This window comes from Channa argus, chromosome 11 (assembly GCF_033026475.1).
Source record: "Channa argus isolate prfri chromosome 11, Channa argus male v1.0, whole genome shotgun sequence".
Lineage (NCBI taxonomy): Eukaryota > Metazoa > Chordata > Actinopteri > Anabantiformes > Channidae > Channa > Channa argus.
In genome coordinates, this window is record NC_090207.1 from 19,371,316 (window position 1) to 19,390,396 (window position 19,081).

Consider the following 19,081-nt stretch of genomic DNA (forward strand, 5'->3'; position numbering starts at 1 on the left):
GCACGATCGCACAGAATTGACGTCACGGATGTTCTGCTTATGTCGCAGGGAGTTGAGATCACAATAGTGTCGCGGTTGCACTCAGCCTCGCCATTTTCGCAGCTCGTTGTGCGCCACTGTCTGCTAGGAGTTTGCGTCCTTTTATCTAACGATCTGTGCACTCGGGTTTTAGTTCGGTAGGAAACATGCAAGGAAACAGAGGCCCTCAGCAAAACCACGGCCCGAACCGCCCGGGAGAACAGAAAAAACCCGGAGGGACAAACACCAACGGCCAGCAGCCTGAGCCTAGCGAGCAGACCAACCCCAATGAGGCCTTAAATCTGGACCTGCAGAGCTTTAGGAAGCCCGGGGAGAAAACCTTTACCCAGCGTAGCAGGCTGTTTGTAGGTAACCTACCCACCGGAGTGACTGAGGAGGATATCGAGAAGCTGTTCGCCAAATACGGAAAGGCCAGTGAAATCTTTGTCAACAAGGAAAGGGGCTTCGGCTTCATTCGGCTTGAGACCAGGATCATAGCAGAGATTGCCAGAGCCGAGCTAGATGATACTCCGTTCAGAGGCAGGCCAATACGGGTGAGGTTTGCAACGCATGGTGCTGCGTTATCTTTGAAGAATTTGCCAGAGTTTGTGTCCAACGAACTACTGGAGGAAGCCTTCGCAGTCTTTGGTCAGATAGAAAGAGCTGTGGTCATAGTGGATGATCGAGGGAGGCCCACAGGGAAGGGAATAGTGGAGTACACCTCCAAGCCAGCTGCGAGAAAAGCTTTAGATAAGTGCACTGATGGTGCCTATCTTCTCACAGCGTTTCCTCGGCCTATCACAGTGGAACCAATGGAGCAGTGTGATGAAGAGGAGGGACTGCCAGAAAAGCTCATCAACAAAAACCAGCAGTATCATAAAGAACGTGAGCAGTCGCCTCGATTTGCGCAGCCAGGTACCTTTGAGTATGAATATGCCATGCGCTGGAAAGCTCTAATGGAAATGGAAAAGCAGCAGTATGAAATGGTCGACCGCAACATTAAGGAGGCACAGGAGAAGCTGGAGGCTGAGATGGAGGCAGCTAGACATGAGCATCAAGTGATGCTCATGAGGCAAGACCTGCTGAGGCGTCAGGAAGAGTTGCGGAGGATGGAGGAGCTGCACAGTCAGGAGGTGCAGAAGAGGAAACAGGCAGAGCTCCGGCAAGAGGAGGAACGCCGGAGGAGAGAGGAGGAGATGAGGATGCGCAATGAGGAAATGATGAAGAGGCAGCAAGAGGGCTTCCGAGGCAACTTCCCTGAAAACAGAGAGCAAGACATGAGGATGCATATGGGCAGTCATGGCATGCCCATGAACAGAAACTCTCTAGGTGGCAACTCTGGTACTGGTGGTACTCCCGGCATGGCTGCTGAAAATACCCCAATGATGCAGGGGCCAGGAAACAACAACGTACCTGGAGGAGGCCAGGGTGGCTTCCCCAGAGGCCTCCCTGGGCCCGGAGACTATGGACCAAATAAGCAACGTAGATTTTGAAATGTATTTTTTTTTTTCCACTTTCTTACTCAACTGTATTTTAAAGTTCAGGTAGTGGGTGTTACTTTTGAACATGACCATGTTGCATGTATTTTTTTACATTTTATTTGTACTTCTGAATTAAGTTTTAGTACAACTATGTCAACTCTCCAGATGAGCCATGTGTCTTAGTTAATTTCTTGTAATGTAATTTTCATAGGGATAGATACTCCCTTTTTTTTTTTTTTTTTTTTTTTTTTTTGTTCTGGCTTTGTTGAATTTCTGGAATAAATTCATGATTCCTTAAGAATATTATTCACAGAAGAGAGACTCATGATTTCTGAAGATCTTTCTAGGCAGTAGGGCCAAAAGTACCACAGCCTTGACTAAACAGTAAATGACAATGACTTTATCAACATGACATATAGGTTTGACATAGGGCATTGTAGTGTGTATGTAAGTCATACAACAATCGTTGTTGTTTGAAGAAAAAGGTTCCAAAACTGAAAAGGAAAGAACAGATGTGCTAAATTAAACTTATAAATTCATATATCTTTGGTTTTATTAACTGCTGTGGCACATTTGTGAAGAGGGCTATTTGTAGACTGCCTTACTGGCACGCTGTGAAACAGAGCTAATGGTTTGTTGTTAATAACATCTGTGTGAAAACACTTTATTTACTCAGTTGGTAGATGCATTCATCCATAGCAATGTATTTTATTTACTCAGTTGGTAGATGCATTCATCCATAGCAATGTACAGGTGAGAGTCAAAGCAAGCAGGAATGTTAAATTAGAAAGAAGATTCTGTAAGTAAATCAGCATGAGAAGTTTTGAAAGACTTTAGGTACCACATGAGGTAGAATCACATAGGAACTTAAAGAGTTACTGATGGCTGCCTCCTAAGGTAGTTCACTAGCTACCAGACAGATGCATGTGACTCATCCACCATCTACACAAGGAGGACTTTGATAATCATTGAATTAAGAGTAGAGTTCCAGACTACACAGTCTCAATGATGCAGAGGTTAGTGACCCAGTGAGAGTACAGTTTAAATATGAACACTCCCAAAAATGTTTGACTTACTGTAACCGGACAGACTCGGGGGAAGCTGGTCTGATTTAGACGTGTTTTCTTTTCTTTCTAGACTATCAAAAGGATGATGGAGGCTTACATTCAGTGTAAAGTTATGCATCATGTAGTGTGTACAGTGTATACAGCTCTGTATATTGCTTAATTTAATCAAAGTTTAAGGCTTAATGTAATTCCCAGCACAGTTTTTTTAAAAAAGCATTAAAACGTTTTAGTTGTTTCAGCTAGAACCTAAAGCTAAATTCAGTATTGATTCATAACATGTCAACAGGTCTAACACATCATCTTGTAGTGTTTGAGTGGGAAACAAAAACTCACATCTAGTGGCCTGTAGCAAGATGAAATCCAAATAGAAACAAAACAATGTAGAAATACTGTAGATTGTAAACAAGGACTGTGTTGATGGAAGTACACTTAAACTCTTAAGGCTTTCATAATAGCTAACATTTGTGCACGTGCCAGACAAGTGCAGTTAAAAGAGTGGAGTTATATTGTTTGTGGTGTTGTGGAGCAGTTTCACATTCTTGTATATATGATCTAGTGCCTCTGGATACTAACATCTGGTAATGGCAAATGATCGTCTTATCTCCATCCCACAAAGGTTTTATGTCTTCTCTATTTATTTATTTATTTTTATTTTTATTTTTTTTTAGCTGATAGGCAAGAACTTTCTGTAGAAACTACCCTTTACCCAGATTGGAGTCCAAAAAGTCAAGAGGACAATGGGCACTTCATAAATAATAATTGATAAGGACTCGATCATAAAGAAGGAAAAGTGTTTGTTATCTGGAGTCATCCAGGTCATAGAGAAAAAAAAAGTTTAGGTAGTATACTTTTTACACACTCTGTACATTGGAGAATAGATGGCAAGATATCTCTCCATATGAATCTGACACTCTTTAGGCCCCACTATTGAAAAGCAAATAGATTATTTTGTATTTTCTATAATAAAATACTTTTTGTTTGAATCTGCTTTCTTTTGAGTTTGCTACACAAAAAATACACCTATATTTATAAAAAAAAAAATGTCAAAAGTAAATGCTGTACAATATCACTTAATTTTAACTTTGCCTAAAAGTAAAGCCTTTGTGCATTGAAGTTACTTGATGTAGAAGAACAGCAGTTGTGTGACTTTGGTGCAAATAACACATTTGTTATAAGAAATAAATACAATAATGATTTGTACAGTTAAAACAGTATATTATTTTATGTGATGTTATAAAACCCAGTGTGTAGCAGCACACATTCAACTCTAGCCTGCACCGTTTGAGTAGATTTTTATTTACCAAGATTTGTTTGTTCCATCAGAAATTAGGAAGATTATTGAATTGTGGGTAATGGTTTTAAAAACAATTTTATGAATGGGCAGAGTCCCTTGCATGTATGTAAATGGCCCTCATAAAAATTGTTGTCAGAACAGTCTGCACCTCTCAAGGTTATACAAAGACGATAAAACAGAGTGGGAATAAAGCAATTATGACATAAAAATTAATTTCAAAATTTATTTATTTATTATAAAGAACAGTGTAAGATGTGGTAAAACATAGAGCAAGTTTGTGTTTTTCAGATGAGTGGAAGTTAATACTTAGTTCCATAAAGTCATTATTAGAGTACTTTGTCTTTTGATTTACATAATGTGCACAGATGTGCGCTGCAGATTTTAGTGCACTAAGTTACAAAAATCTGCATGTTGCCGTGACCTATCAATGCGAAACAGGACAAAGAACATTGGCGCCTGCCCCTTCACTTCTTAATTTTTTACCATCTCTTTTTTTTTTATCACAGATTGAAATATTTTTGCACTTTCACCCTGATTACTCTGATGCACCCACGGTATGACAGTGGAGCTGTGGTTGTCAATTTTATCTTAAATTTGACCTTGACTTGTGATAAAAAACAATAATAATTAAAAGGCTAATCTATCATGTAGGATGTGATCCAGGAAGTAATCATGTAGTCTTGGCATGGTACCATCTATATGTCACTGGGTTTCATACATAAAGGGCAAATAAAAAAAGATATTGAAATGTGTCAAGAACACACCATATTTACTTTCTTTGCACTTTAGACGTTTGCGGCATACACTGCCAAAACAAGAAATTTTGTTGCTACTGCTGTAATTGGGCCCATTTAGTACAAGGGTCAGAGATCACCTACAATGTATGACTCCTCCTGTTGTTTTGGATTCTCCCCTTTAGACTTTCCCAGCTGTATTGGCTCTCCCAGCAACCCTATCAATAGTCCACCCATGTTAATTATTAGACAGATGTATTGATCACCAGTAGCTGAGATTGGCCGGCAGTCCGATCACACCAGATAACAAGATGTGACATCACAGGATTGGTGATGTCTGACACAACGTTTCCTGTCGCCCAACCCTGTTAGACAGACAGACAGACGATAGGTGAGAGGACAGCTTAGACGTCTCAGAGCACCTCTCACTGTCTTATTTGGTCTAATGTATCTTCAAACAGGACAACGGTGAATAAAGTACACTCCATCTTACTGTGCCTGAGGACCTGACTCTTCGGTTGCTGTTGAATTTCAGGGAATCATGATCTGTATCACAGCTCTTCTCACTTTTTTGACTTGTATGGTATGTTGGTCTGGTCATTTTCTTTTGTTAGTGAACCTGTAGGCCTACTTCTGTACTCTACAATTTTTAATGGTTGCTTGAATAAATTAAAACTGTAAAGGTTTTTCATTTAACAGTACAAAAACTTTAAACTCCAGTATTATGTAGTATAGGCATGGGACTTGTGGGCATGATCTGTGACCTAGATTAAAAATAAGCATATCTGGGCTGTCTCTTGTAAATTAACTACTCAATAAAAGGAGTAAGATATTAGAAAAACGTTTCTAATTCCATTAGAAATATAGATCAAAATGTTGGTCATCACAAATTACTACATTTGTATGAAATAAAACATCGTAAATGTCAAAGCAGTGATAACCCAGTGCTTTGTCACATCTTTACATTAAAAACCAATCCTATCGAGAAGTGTTGATGCAAGCAGCAAAGATTAATGTCTTCTGTGGTTCCAAGTTCAGCTGTATGAAATATATTATAACTAAATATAAAACAAATGAAGTGCAGAGAACAGAATCACAACACAAATTGTAATGTATATTTAATTTAGATATCTGCCTTGTGATTTGTATTGTTTGACATTTTTAATATTCCATACATCTTTAAGTCCTGAAAAAAAGAAGTTCTATTTATATTAGTTATCTAAACCCATATTTTCAAAGGGAGTTAATTTCTTCAAAAGTAAAACAGATTAATGTCTGTAATACAGTAAATAGTGTTAAATATTACAATTGCAGGTACAAACCAGTACAAATGTAAGAACACAACCTGTAATTGAATATATATCATATATTTTACCATTTTACTTACAGTATTTGTTTAATTTAGTATGTGTTTTAAGATTCTAGATTATGTCAGGCTAAACCTTTTTCTTTAAGTTTAATTTCATTTATTTGTACAAACAAAAGGAAAGATTTGCGACCAAACAGCTTTTGAAAGAAATAGGCTAAGGAGACACAATCCTGAGTACATTTAAAAGGCTGAAAACTAAAAATGGGACTTAAAGACATATTTTAAAATACAAGCTTTCAACTACATAAATAAATTACTTAAATTAAGTTTAATTCCACTGTATCTTATATAGAGTTGTATGACAATAAATATATAACTTGAATCCTGGATATAGCAACTAATTACCCATTTTACTACTTTAAAAATATGACTATAATGTCTATACATTAGTATTAAATAGGACTAGAGACTCACAAATCTGTAATTCATTTTAGGATATGGTATTCAAAGTTGAATATACGCAACATATTTTACCTTGAACGCTTTTAATGTTGTTTTAGGCAGATGAATTTATCCAGAAGAAAGGGAACAGCACAAAAATCATAATGACACATATAAGAGATTTATGGGTTAATAATCTGCGAAGTCTTGACAAAAACTGAGCTAATGAGGAGCACGATAAACTTAAGCCATGTCCAAAATATTCCTGTATCTTTTATTTAAAAATTCAATGTACTGCCAAACATGTTCTATAACAAACTTCTAAATGACAAAACATTTAAAAATTCCTATTCTATAAAACTGTATATAAATGTTTGCTTAATAATTTAGTTTAGTCACAAATGTTCCATAAGCTGTTTTTGACAACTCTGACATGTATGCAGGTCTTGTCAGAGGCCCAACATGAGGCGGGCTACTGTGCTTTCTATGAGGAGTGTGGTCGTAACCCATCTCTAGAAAATACAACATCCCTCATTACTCCTATCGTCCCGTGTCTCAACTACGGCCGCGCCAGACACGTCACAGGAGAACACTACAGGAAACTCCGACAGGTCTGTACATCCTGCTTAGTGTTTAAGTAGCAGAGCACGGGAATGAATAATGGTCTGCAAAGAAGGAGCTGTTTACGTCTTCTTTGACTATGTTTGACACGTCAATTTAAAAATATTCCTTTGACATCGCAAGCTTGGGGTTGAGTCTGTCAATTAATAAAATGGCACCTGTTCCTGCTACAGGTGTGTCCCATCCTGGACCGTGGAGAAAACAACACATACGCCTGCTGCTCCATCAAACAGCTATCATCCCTGGAAATGAGTCTGACTCTGTCCAAGGCTGTGCTGGTCCGCTGTCCTTCCTGTGCGGAGAACTTTGCCCACCTGCACTGTATCAACACCTGCAGCCCCAACCAGTCCCAGACGGTAAAAGTCACAAAGGTGATGAACGTAACTCTGCTGGGCAAGGTGAAGGAGGCTGTGGTAGGCTACCAGGCATTCATCAGCACCACCTTCGCAGACGGCGCCTTCCAGTCTTGCAAAAATGTCAGGATCCCCGCTACAGGAGGCTTCGCCATCTCTACGATGTGTGGTCGGTATGGGGCCAAGTTGTGCACACCCCAGCGCTGGTATGACTTCCAAGGAGACTCCAGCAATGGACTGGCTCCTCTAGACATTGACTTCAGGCTGGTAAAAGAGGGGGGCACTGCAGAACTACCAGAGGGGGTGATTCCCTACAATGGAACTGCTCTGAAATGTAACGAGACCACACCGTCCGGAGGTCAGGTATGCTCCTGCCAGGACTGCCAGGAGTCGTGCCCAAGTATGCCGCCTCCCCCACCGCCCCCCAGCCCCTTCACACTGCTCGGGACCGACGGCTTCCTTGTGATTTCTGTCCTGCTATTCTTCCTCCTCATAATTGTTTTCTTGGTCTCCCTCGTTGTCTCTCACTTGGTAAAGTCCGAGATGAGAAAGTACGAAGACAGAATGAAGGCACGCAACAGTTACAATGTGACCAATCAGGTCGCTGATGGCTCAGAGGTGTCGTGCGCTGACAGGACCAGCCTGGAAGCTCAATCTTTCCTCAGCTCCATGTTTCACTACTGGGGGACCCTCATGGCGACGTACCCCTTCACGGTCAGTACAGCACCGTGTGGGGTGCGGTGCAAAAAACGCGTTTTTAATGAGTGAAAAAAGCAATTGCAGTTGCAGAGTCAGGTAAAACTGACTAAATTTGGGCGGGCAGCGGGTAAAATATAGATGAGAATACAATGTAAATGAAAATAAAGGCAGAGTTTATTTTATTGTTCCATAACTAAGAATACTGCTGACTGACAATAGTTGAATGTGTGCACAGGTGATTAGCGCAAAGTTTTGTGCACTTTGTGTCACGTTACTTTAGCGTGAGCGTGAGATGTGTGTTTTGCACATTTGTTTTACACAGTTAGTCTTTTAGCAGGCCCTGCTTATTAACACAACCGACACCGATCAGCCAAAACAATAACACCACCCGGTGGTTTTATTGTTGAGGTAGACAGGGCATCGCAGACCTGTCCGAAGTGTACATATTGTGCCTGACTGGTGTCAGGCACAATACATCTAGTCCGGATTTGATTGCGGGATTGTGCAAATAACAGGACTCTGGCTGAAGCTACTGTGAATATATATACTGTATGTATGTATATGTATATATAGATAGATAGATATATATATAGAGAGAGAGTCAGCCAGATGATGATGATGATGATGATGATGATGATCTGTTTTAACTTCTTTCAAGGTTCTCCTGGTAGCAGCTGTAATCGTGGTTGCTCTCTCTGCTGGCATCAAGTCCATTGAGCTCACAACTGATCCGGTGGAGCTGTGGTCTGCTCCTAACAGCCGTGCCCGCCAGGAGAAAGACTTCCATGACAAATATTTTGACCCCTTCTTCAGGACAAACCAGCTGATCCTCACCGCACCAGGAAGAAAAGGCCACATTTACGACTCTTTGCTGTTTGGACAGCAGAACTTTAGCGGACTGGTTTCCAAAGATCTCATTATTCAGCTGCTGGAGCTCCAGAAACAAATACAGGTAGAGACACACAGAGTCAAAGTCGACAGCTGGCAGAAACCTCACTGTACTATTTTGAAACATTCATTCCTCTTCTTTTTAGAACATTAAGTTCTGGTCTGAAGATCTGAACAGCACAGCAAGTCTGAAGGATGTGTGTTTCGCACCACTGAACCCGTCCAACCCTTCCCTGACAGACTGTGCTGTCAACGGCTTGCCACAATACTTCCAGAACAGCCTGGACCATATTAACGCTAAGGTGAACATGACAGAGTTGGGAGTAATCAAAGAAGTGGATTGGAGAGACCATCTGATCTACTGCCTCAAGTAAGGATTCATCTAATGCAGTTCAAACTTGCTCATTCATTTCAAATTGCTTTAACATAACCATTTTATTTCTTCTTCCATCTCCTCTCAAGCTCTCCTCTGTCCTTCAAAGACATCACTGATCTTGGTATGAGCTGCATGGCTGACTACGGAGCTCCTGTTTTCCCTTTTCTGGCTGTGGGAGGATATGAGAGTGAGTGACTTTCAGTGCCATCTTTTCCACATACAGTACAATAAGCTCGAAAAGACATTTCTCACCCACTTCACATTCTACATGTTGCTTTTCCCAGATGATGACTACACCAACGCTGAGGCTTTCATCTTGACCTTCTCCCTCAACAACTACGCTCGTAACCACCCCAAGTTTAAAGTGGCTATGCGATGGGAAAAGGAGTTTCTCAGAATTGTCCAGGAATACCAGAAAAACCCTGCCTGCAACTTCACTTTTGCCTATATGGCAGAGGTATGTTCAACTATGGGATCTCACAAAACGTATAATTCAAGAATTACATAATAAAAATATTTTAAGGGGTCATTTTTTTCATTAAAGAAAAACCAAGTGGATTGTGGAAATAATTATCAAAAGTAATCAGTAGTTAAGGTGTTGCTGCATAGAGTTTTATGTGATCTTAATGGCCTAGGTCCAAGTCTGCCCGTGTCATCTCTGTTCCCTCTCCCCTCATATCCTGCTTGCTCACAATTATCTCCTTGATTACAGCCACAAAATATCAGTGAAAGGAGTAATCAGTAGCCTAGAAAATAGTTTTTACTGTTCACATTTGTCCTTCCTTATCAGCTTGTCAGTCACCTGGGAAGCACTTTGAATTGCACAAATCTGCATGATAGGTTCTATAGAATTAAAGACTGATGCTGATTAAGATGTGCTGCCACAGCTTTTCTAGGGGGTGTGTGGATGTCCCCTGTCATTTTCTATCACCTCACAACCTTGACTCTAATGCCCTGAGCCCTAACTTCTCTGTGGTTCCCCCACTCTGTCCACAGAGGTCCCTAGAGGATGAGATTAATCGGACAACAGCGGAGGACATCCCCATCTTCATGATCAGCTATGCTGTAATCTTTGTTTACATCGCTGTAGCACTGGGGGAGTACTCTTCATGGAAACGCATACTGGTAAGACTTAAGACATAATCTTTACATTCATTATAAAGTGCTGTTTTATATCCCTCGTGTTTTTTAGCAACTTGGTGGACAGACTAGTCAACAATTATTAGATGTTGTTGCCATGAAATTGTTTACAGGTATTTATGGTTCCCAGATAATTAATCTGAATGACTTCAATGATCTACTGCAACCACAAGTTTCAGCTGTGGTTTTTAAGTAAAATGTCTTGACAATTACTGGTTTCCCTGGAAATTTGTTGTGCAGTTACATCATTGATGTAGCACAATCATCAACATCACAAACAATAGTCAGGACTGCAATTTGTCCAAAGCTTCATTATCATATACCAAAGCCTATGACGTTCCCATCAGCTTCATCTGCTCTTTCCTTTACTGCTGACTCTCAAATGTTAACATCCTACCTTTGCAAAACTAAGATGGTAGACGTTATACCGTTAACATTATAGCTGAAACATCTGCATGTTTAGCTGTTGCTACGTAACTTTGGTTGTTTTTCTCTAAAAAAATGTACGTGGGATGCGATAAGCCTGCACGAAGAGAGTAAAACCAAGTAGTACTTATCACATACATGATAAAGGCTGTAGCACGGCTACATCAGCTGGATAGCGCTTATCTCTGCAGTGAAGCACACAGGTTTATTGGTCGTGCAATTATACAATACAGAAGAAATGATAAAGCAAGAGATATGGGAAACAGAAAAGGCCCATTAATTAAAATCTTATCTTTGTGTCCTAAAGGTGGACTCTAAGTTTCTTGTGGGTCTGGGTGGGATCTTGGTGGTCGGCTGTTCTGTGCTGGCATCCATGGGCTTCTACTCATGGATCGGAATCCCCTCGTCGCTGGTCATTTTGCAGGTCGTGCCTTTCCTGGTGCTTGCTGTAGGAGCTGACAACATCTTCATATTTGTCCTGGAGTACCAGGTCTGTACCTATATTTGTCTGCACAAAAAAATGATTTAGAAAGATTTGTTTTTCAGAAGAAGTGGTGTTACTCTACTCTTTGTTCTTTGCAGAGAGACGTAAGGAGGCCGGGAGAAAAGAGAGAGGAGCACATTGGTCGTGTCCTTGGAAGCGTAGCTCCCAGCATGCTCCTGTGCAGTCTCTCTGAGTCTGTCTGCTTCTTTCTAGGTAGGAGCCTCTGCATTCTATTTAGTCTTTGATAAAAAAAATACATAGTGCTGCAAGTAAGGTTGAAGTATCAAACCATTTCATTTCAGTGTGTAGGGAGGAAACAATGTGATAACCACTAGCTGTTGTTCTACCCTAGGGGCCCTGTCCACCATGCCAGCAGTAAAAACATTTGCTCTCTACGCTGCTTTGGCTGTGCTCATGGACTTCGTTCTGCAAATGACAGCCTTTGTGGCGCTGCTGTCCTTAGATGCCCGGCGCCAAGACAGGAACCGTTGTGAACTGCTCTGCTGTGTTACAGTGTCAACCCAACGTCCCAACACGCCAAATGAGGGCTTCCTTCTGCCCTTCATGAGAAAATACTATGCTCCTTTCCTACTGCACCGCTTAACCAGAGTTATAGTGGTAAAGCTGCTAAATCTTTAATAAACAAACAGTTATTCTTAATTTGTACCGATCATATCCTAAGTTCAATAGTCAAACTGTCCTGAAATATAATGTTCTTGTGTCTTAACCTAATATTTGATGTATACATGTGTGTTTTCTCTCCAGATGATAGTTTTCATTTTCATGTTCTGTGGATCATTATTCCTCATGTTTAATGTGACTGTGGGTCTGGATCAGGAGCTAGCTATGCCAAAGGTCAATAAGCATTGCTATATAAATATAAATTCATATGTGCACTCTCATCTTTTAGTATAACTTTACAAAGATTTTTTTCCCCGCAGGGTTCCTATATGTTGGAGTATTTCCAGTACCTGTACAAATACTTTGAAGTTGGAGTCCCTGTTTATTTTGTAACAAAAGGGGGCTACAACTTTACCAGTCTGGAGGGTATGAACGGAGTCTGCTCCAGTGTGGGCTGTGATCAGTTCTCTCTGACACAGAAGATCCAGTATGCTACAGACTATCCTGAACGGTGAGTCAGTGAGTTCAGTGACTACACAAGATCTCAGTTACATCTCAGTTACATTCTGCAAAAATCAGAACCTTGACCCAGTACTATGAAGAGAGGTTTTGTAGCTTTGTCCTTCACATCATCATTATCACGGTCAACATCATCTTTTACAGACAGATCCTTGAACTTGCTGATATAGTAGCAACCTCTTTCATGTCAATCTGATCAGTTAATGATAAACTCAGTTATATGAACACACATGAGCAGATAACTGATTGGCACTAACTGACAGGAAGAGAGAGCAAACACCCCAAAAGTTACTGTTAACCTTTTTTTAAACTAAGATGTTGTGGAAACAAAGGCTTTCAGCTTGTCCCTTCAGGGGTCACCACAGCGGAATGTGCTCCGCATGTTGATTTGGCATGAGATTTTACACTGGACGCCCTTCCAGCTGCAACCCTCCCACTTTTCTATATAGGCTCGGGACCAGCACCAAGGTGGCCCTTGGTGGCTAGACGGGGCCACACCTGGTGGGGTGGGATCCCATGGCATCCTGCAACCCAAATCAATACTCTGCCCACTGAGCCACCAGGCCCCTCATAATATTAACTGTTTAATAATAATCGGATACTAAATAGGTTTGTTGCCAGGTGCCAATGTTTTGTGACGGTGACATGAATTTAGCCTGTAGTGTGTGTCACTTCTGTAGCCACTTACTAATGCAGCAAGCATCATTTAGGTTGTATACATGTGAAAATGGTGTTGATTTACCTTTACTTTATATATGTGTTTAGTACAATTACTGTCATCTATACTATTCTCTTTGTACGGGTCATGCAACCATCAGGTTTTCATACCACATGAAAAAAGGTGCTTTTTGCAGCTGTCCTGCAAAATAAATAAAATAGTGGTGTGGTATGTCGGCTGGAATTAATGTGATTGAAGCTATAAGTAAATTATCTTTTTGTATATTAACTAATTTGATGAAAAAACACATAGTTAAAAAATTACTTACAGTAGGTGTTTCTGTTTGAGGTATGTTTCCTGGAGGCTATATTGAGTGAGAATAGAAACAAAACCCACAGAACCTTTTAATAAAAGCAGAGGTTGCAATTCATCAAAAACACCTGGAAATAAAATAAAATACATTTTTCTAATACTTGGTTCCATTTTATGCGAACGCCAGTCATAATGCCAAACTAAACTAAATGGCTGTAATTTAATTGATCCATGTAAGAAAACAATGTCCAGCAAATGCACAATTTACTATTTATACAGTGTGCACTGTTTAAGTAAGGAAAATTACAGTGCCCAGCTGTTTTACTAATTAAACTACAATGACATATTTGTTATCTCTTTATAGATTAGTATTTATACTCACTTTTAATCAGTGAAACACAACACTAGTCTTTTCTTTGTGTTGATGTCTTTTTGATGATGTGATCTGTAGATCCTACATTGCTATTCCTGCTAACTCCTGGGTAGACGATTTCATCGACTGGCTAAACCCTGGATCCAGATGTTGTCGTCTGTACACTTTTGGCCCCAATATTGGAAAGTTCTGTCCTGCAAGTGAATGTAAGAATCACTAGTGAGGAAACACCATATCAACACCCACGTTCTTTACGGTAGCTTCCTTTTTGATGACACCAGTGTCTTAACAGCTCCTTGGATCTGTGCACGCAAATGTATGGCAATTCCTTCGAATGGTGTCCTCAGGCCCTCCGTGGAACAATTCAACCGCTTCCTCCCTGACTTCCTAGGTAACAGGCCTGACCTGCAGTGCCCCAAAGGGTGTGTATTGTACCTGCACACATACAAAAACATCAAGACCTCAACACAACATTCTCACTGTTTACTGTTCATATTAGTTTTTGTATTTTTCGTATTATTTATGGTTTTTCTTTACCAGTGGCCTGGGAGCCTATGACAAAGCTGTTGTAAGAGATGAGAGTGGGGAAATCATAGGTAAGTCATTTGAGATGATCTCAAAGCAGTGAGATCTGCTTTAGAAAAAAATAGAAATGATGCACATCCTATTTTTTCCCATGTGTTTCCAGCTTCAAGGTTCATGGCTTACCATACGCCTCTGACCAACTCTCAAGAGTTCACCGCTGCCCTGCTGAAAGCCAGACAGCTAGCCCACAATATCACCATGGGCATGAGGAACATTTCAGGCACCTCACCTGACTTTGAAGTATTTCCCTACTCGTATGTACTTTTGTTTTCCAAGCTCCTTCAATCACCTCCCCTCCTCCACAACATGTTTTATTTCCTGTGCTCTAAATGGGCACTTTGTTTTCCTAAAATCTACACCGTCTTTATTTTTTGACCATTATTTATCTTCCCTCCTTCTTCCAGGTTGACCTATGTTTATTATGAGCAGTACCTTACTATTGTGCCAGAGGGACTCTTCAACCTCTCCCTGTGTCTACTGCCGACCTTTGTGGTGTGCTGTCTGCTGCTGGGTTTGGACCTGCTCTCCGGCCTGCTCAACCTGCTCACCATAGTCATGATCACTGTGGACACCGTTGGTGTAATGACACTGTGGGACATCGATTATAACGCAGTGGCTCTTATCAATCTGGTCACGGTAGGAACTTGTCTATGAATTTACAAAAGAAAACTGTTTTACTCCGAATGGGGAATACTTCTACTGAGTTGTACTATTGGTAGTATAGGATTAAGTCTGTTTGCAATTGAACCCAAACATGACGCTAAAAATAAGTATATTTAAGTTTCTTTTTTTATCCCTTTTGAGTCCCTGAGTTTTATGCGAGTGCCATGCTCTTTTTATATTATTCTGTATATATGGACAAACTCTCACTTTTAAAATGTGAGTAAAATGTGAGTACAACTTCCTCTTCAGTGATAACTACTACTACTACTACAACTAATAAGCTATAACAGCAACAGTGCTGCAAACAATACATGAAAATTCATTTGTGTAGCCATTTCATGCGTGAACCTAAACTGTCTATGTGTTTTGCAGGCGGTGGGGATTTCTGTGGAGTTTGTGTCACATATGACAAGATCGTTTGCACTCAGCACCAAGCCCACACATGTGGAAAGAGCTATGGAGGCTACAGCCAAAATGGGCAGTGCTGTAAGTATAAGGCATTTTTGGAGCAAACATTGTTGCAGATGCATACATTTCAAGCCAAACCTAGGGGGCAAACATTTATCTTTAGTGCTACACATGTGTCATTGTATAAATAAATAAACTACTACTAAATAATACACTACCAGCTGCCTGAGTTAAATATGTTGAATTTGTTCCCTGAAGGTATTTGCTGGTGTTGCTATGACCAACTTACCAGGCATCCTTGTGCTGGCACTTGCCAAAGCCCAGCTCATCCAGATCTTCTTCTTCCGGTTAAACCTGGTCATCACACTTCTGGGGATGGCTCACGGTCTCATATTTCTCCCTGTGTTGCTCAGCTACTTTGGTAAGTGTACTTTATTTTCTGCATGTTTTTAACGTAATCGAGCGAACCAACTGAAACAGAGAACAAAGACTAAATCTCCACGTTTCTTTGTGTTAGGTCCTGGCGTGAATAAGGCAGTACTGTACAAAGCAAAACCCATCCATGAGCTGGAGTTGAAGAGTAGCAAAAGACAGTTCCATGATAACATGGGTTATGAAGAGAATGAGGTGAAACAGGATCCACTCTCAAATTCCACAAAAGCCCCCACAGACAGCAGCAAACCTGCAAAGATAATAGATTGAGCGATTTTGAGCACAAACAATGAAATCGTTTATAAAAGCAGTGTTGAGAAAATACCTCTGTAACAAACTGTAACAACAAAAGGATGGGCAAGGAAAAGTAGAGAGATAGCCATGTATTTGCCTCTATATGGATATCATTACCTTAACTATGTACCTCAATCAAAAATGGACCACTAGGACTGGAGACAACAGTGAACAGATGTGCAATATTTTTGAACAATGCAAGTGGACTATTGCAAAGACAATCAATCTTCCTGTCTCAGCACATAAACCCACACATCTTCATAAGCACCAAAACCCAACAACATTGTTTTTCAATTGTGACATTGTTTGAATAGTAAGTTGTCAAAAAAATTTTTTATTGAATGTAATAATTCATTTTGTTAACATGTCACATTACCACAGTTTAGCATGATTTAAAGGAATACACTCCAGAATTTTCTATTGTTTCTGCAATGCTATTAATGTAAAATAAATAATAAAAACATTAATATTTGTTCACTGATTGCACAGTGAACAAATATTGTTTTTTTAATGTGCATTATATTATGTCTTATATGTCACCTGTTTCTTTTGAGACCTACAACGTTCGTCCGTTACTTATTTGACCATCGGAGAATTGGTTTTAATAAAGAGAGACATTATGTAGACTCATCCTGTTCCCAAATGTTTACCATAAAAGAGCAGGGATAGTGTCTACTAAGCATGTTCTTGGAGCTTCCTGCTCTACATTTACCATTACTACACAGACACTCTACTGTCCTAATACTACAAGTGTGCATTTGGGTGTTCCACGCAGTGTTAAAAAATTAGTCATTTTAATTCATATTTCACCCATTTTAGCCTTATGGTATTCACACTGACTTCTTTATTTATTATAGTGAAAATAAAAAAATGAGGTCATTTTTGTTATGAAAAAAAAATGTATTCAAACATTTTTACAGAAACATTAATATACCAAAGATTTTGATAGCCTGCATGTTCAGGGTATTCGGGGTCTTACCGATGACAATGTCACTTGGTGTGGGTGTGCTGCAAATTGAGCCTTGTGACACAGCAGCATCACTGCAGCCTGACATGCTCCATATGCTCCATTCCCAAATGACAGTTAAAGTTTGCAAAACAATATTGATTTTCTCCACTACATATGTTTTGTGCTGCATGACTTTACATTATAGCAAACTACAAATGTTTAATACATTTCCACAAAGGACTGAGCGAGTACTTAGACTAAGCAAGTGACAAGGAGGAGAGCAGTGGATAAAAATCTTTGGCTAGACAAGGTGCTAGACCTGATGCTCTGACTTTTTTGATGCAGCATTGTTTTGTTGTGTACTGTGTTGCTATACCATATGCATTTGTGGGACATGTTTGCACAGTACACATTTTACATTACAGTACATTGACTGCACATCAGGTTGAAGGCAATGTGTTCTTGTGTGACGAACTGATTAGATTTTGGTGGTAAAAGGTCAAAGGTCAAGTTGGTAATTGTAGTTTCCCTGTTTTACAGTATGATAGAAACATGTTGAATTTGCATATTACAAGAAAACCAAATAATTTTTACACATTACTAAAAATAGAATTTCCCCATTGTTGTGCTTGAACATTTTTGGACCCTTGACTCACACTGCTAATGGAACAATGACATAAGGATTTGCTTTTAAATTATGAGCTAAAGGTTTGGGGTAAGACATCTTTTTGCTGATGAAATAGTGTAGTGCTGTTAAAAATTTAAAGAAATGCAGGTGAAGCTTTGTAAATGTTAGTGATTTGTCAAACATAGAAGCAAAAGCTATTGATAAAAAATGTAATGAAAGCAGAAGTGAGTTTTACTTGAAGAATGGAACTTCATCTTAAACACTGCTAAATTAAAATTTAAATGTTACATGTGTATAGTCATTGCTGAAACTGAATATTTTTAGAAAAAAAGATCATTCTGATATTCACATTAAATAAATACACCAAGAGAACAGTTACAATGTTTAAAATGGAATATGTGAAATGGAAAAGATATGTGGCTACAACATACTTGGAATTTCAACTTTTGTTTTTATTAACAATGCATCCCTTTGAAAGGATTGTATGTTTCTTTAGGTCATCAATGCCCCCCAAAAACATACTGTACACATTATACAAGGGAAACCACAATTCAGGCAAAAAAAAAAAAGAAAAAAAAAAAGTCTTTAAATTATAATACAGTCTTGAGGAAAAAATATAAATAACTTTTTCTTCTCTGGTTGAGCCACTCTATTGTACAGACATATAATAAATAGATCGGATCTGACACCACTCAGCTGATCTATGAATCATCTCTCTATGAGTCCATTTGTGTAGCAGCATTATAGCGAAAACAAGCCAATGGAAACAGAGATTTCCATTTCCTTGGAAATCTTTTATAAATCCATTAGTCATCGCAATCCCCCCCTCTTCCCCCTCTTCTATCTCAGCCAATGACACAGTGATACTGCATTGTGGAAACAGATTCAGGGGTAATTATATTCCTACAATGTAATGGCAACATGTAATGGCAAACTATTTAAAAAAAACAAAGTTTTACTAGCAAGAAACAAGTCAAGGTGACATTACAAAATTGCCATGCTTTGTTGCACATGCAGTGGAGATGAAGCACAGAGGTAAAAAGGCCTTGGGTTGGGTAGCTGCAGGGTTTAAACTGGGTTTTTAAAAACATCTGTGAGCTTTGTACTAAATGTCTAATGAATCTTGTACAACCGTACATCTTTCCAAAAATGAGCCTACCTCATAAGAAACGTATTAAAAATGCAATGACGTACGAAAAAAAACATTAAAAGGTCCTAAGTAAGTAAAGAATGGCATATACTAGCATTAAATTACATGCTCTTGTCCTCATGTACTGTGTAAGTATGGCACTAATAGTGCTTTAGAAA

The 19,081-nt window shown here is 39.5% G+C and overlaps 2 protein-coding genes across 2 annotated transcripts; both read left to right on the forward strand.

The window, feature by feature from the left end:
• The first annotated feature begins 31 nt into the window (after positions 1-31).
• On the forward strand, positions 32-3,549 carry nono (non-POU domain containing, octamer-binding). The gene has a single exon (XM_067522272.1). It carries the CDS (start codon positions 186-188, stop codon positions 1,509-1,511), a length of 1,326 nt encoding a protein of 441 aa, XP_067378373.1. The 5' UTR covers positions 32-185; the 3' UTR covers positions 1,512-3,549.
• A 1,385-nt stretch (positions 3,550-4,934) lies between these two features.
• npc1l1 (NPC1-like 1) lies at positions 4,935-16,826 on the forward strand. Its single transcript, XM_067522268.1, has 21 exons — positions 4,935-5,177; positions 6,788-6,955; positions 7,139-8,032; positions 8,676-8,969; positions 9,052-9,275; positions 9,368-9,468; positions 9,566-9,738; positions 10,278-10,406; positions 11,155-11,337; positions 11,430-11,544; positions 11,684-11,949; positions 12,097-12,186; positions 12,273-12,463; positions 13,893-14,020; positions 14,107-14,236; positions 14,355-14,410; positions 14,503-14,653; positions 14,804-15,035; positions 15,435-15,548; positions 15,729-15,891; positions 15,988-16,826. Exons 1-21 carry the CDS (start codon positions 5,136-5,138, stop codon positions 16,170-16,172), a joined length of 4,029 nt encoding a protein of 1,342 aa, XP_067378369.1. The 5' UTR covers positions 4,935-5,135; the 3' UTR covers positions 16,173-16,826.
• Positions 16,827-19,081: the final 2,255 nt, after the last annotated feature.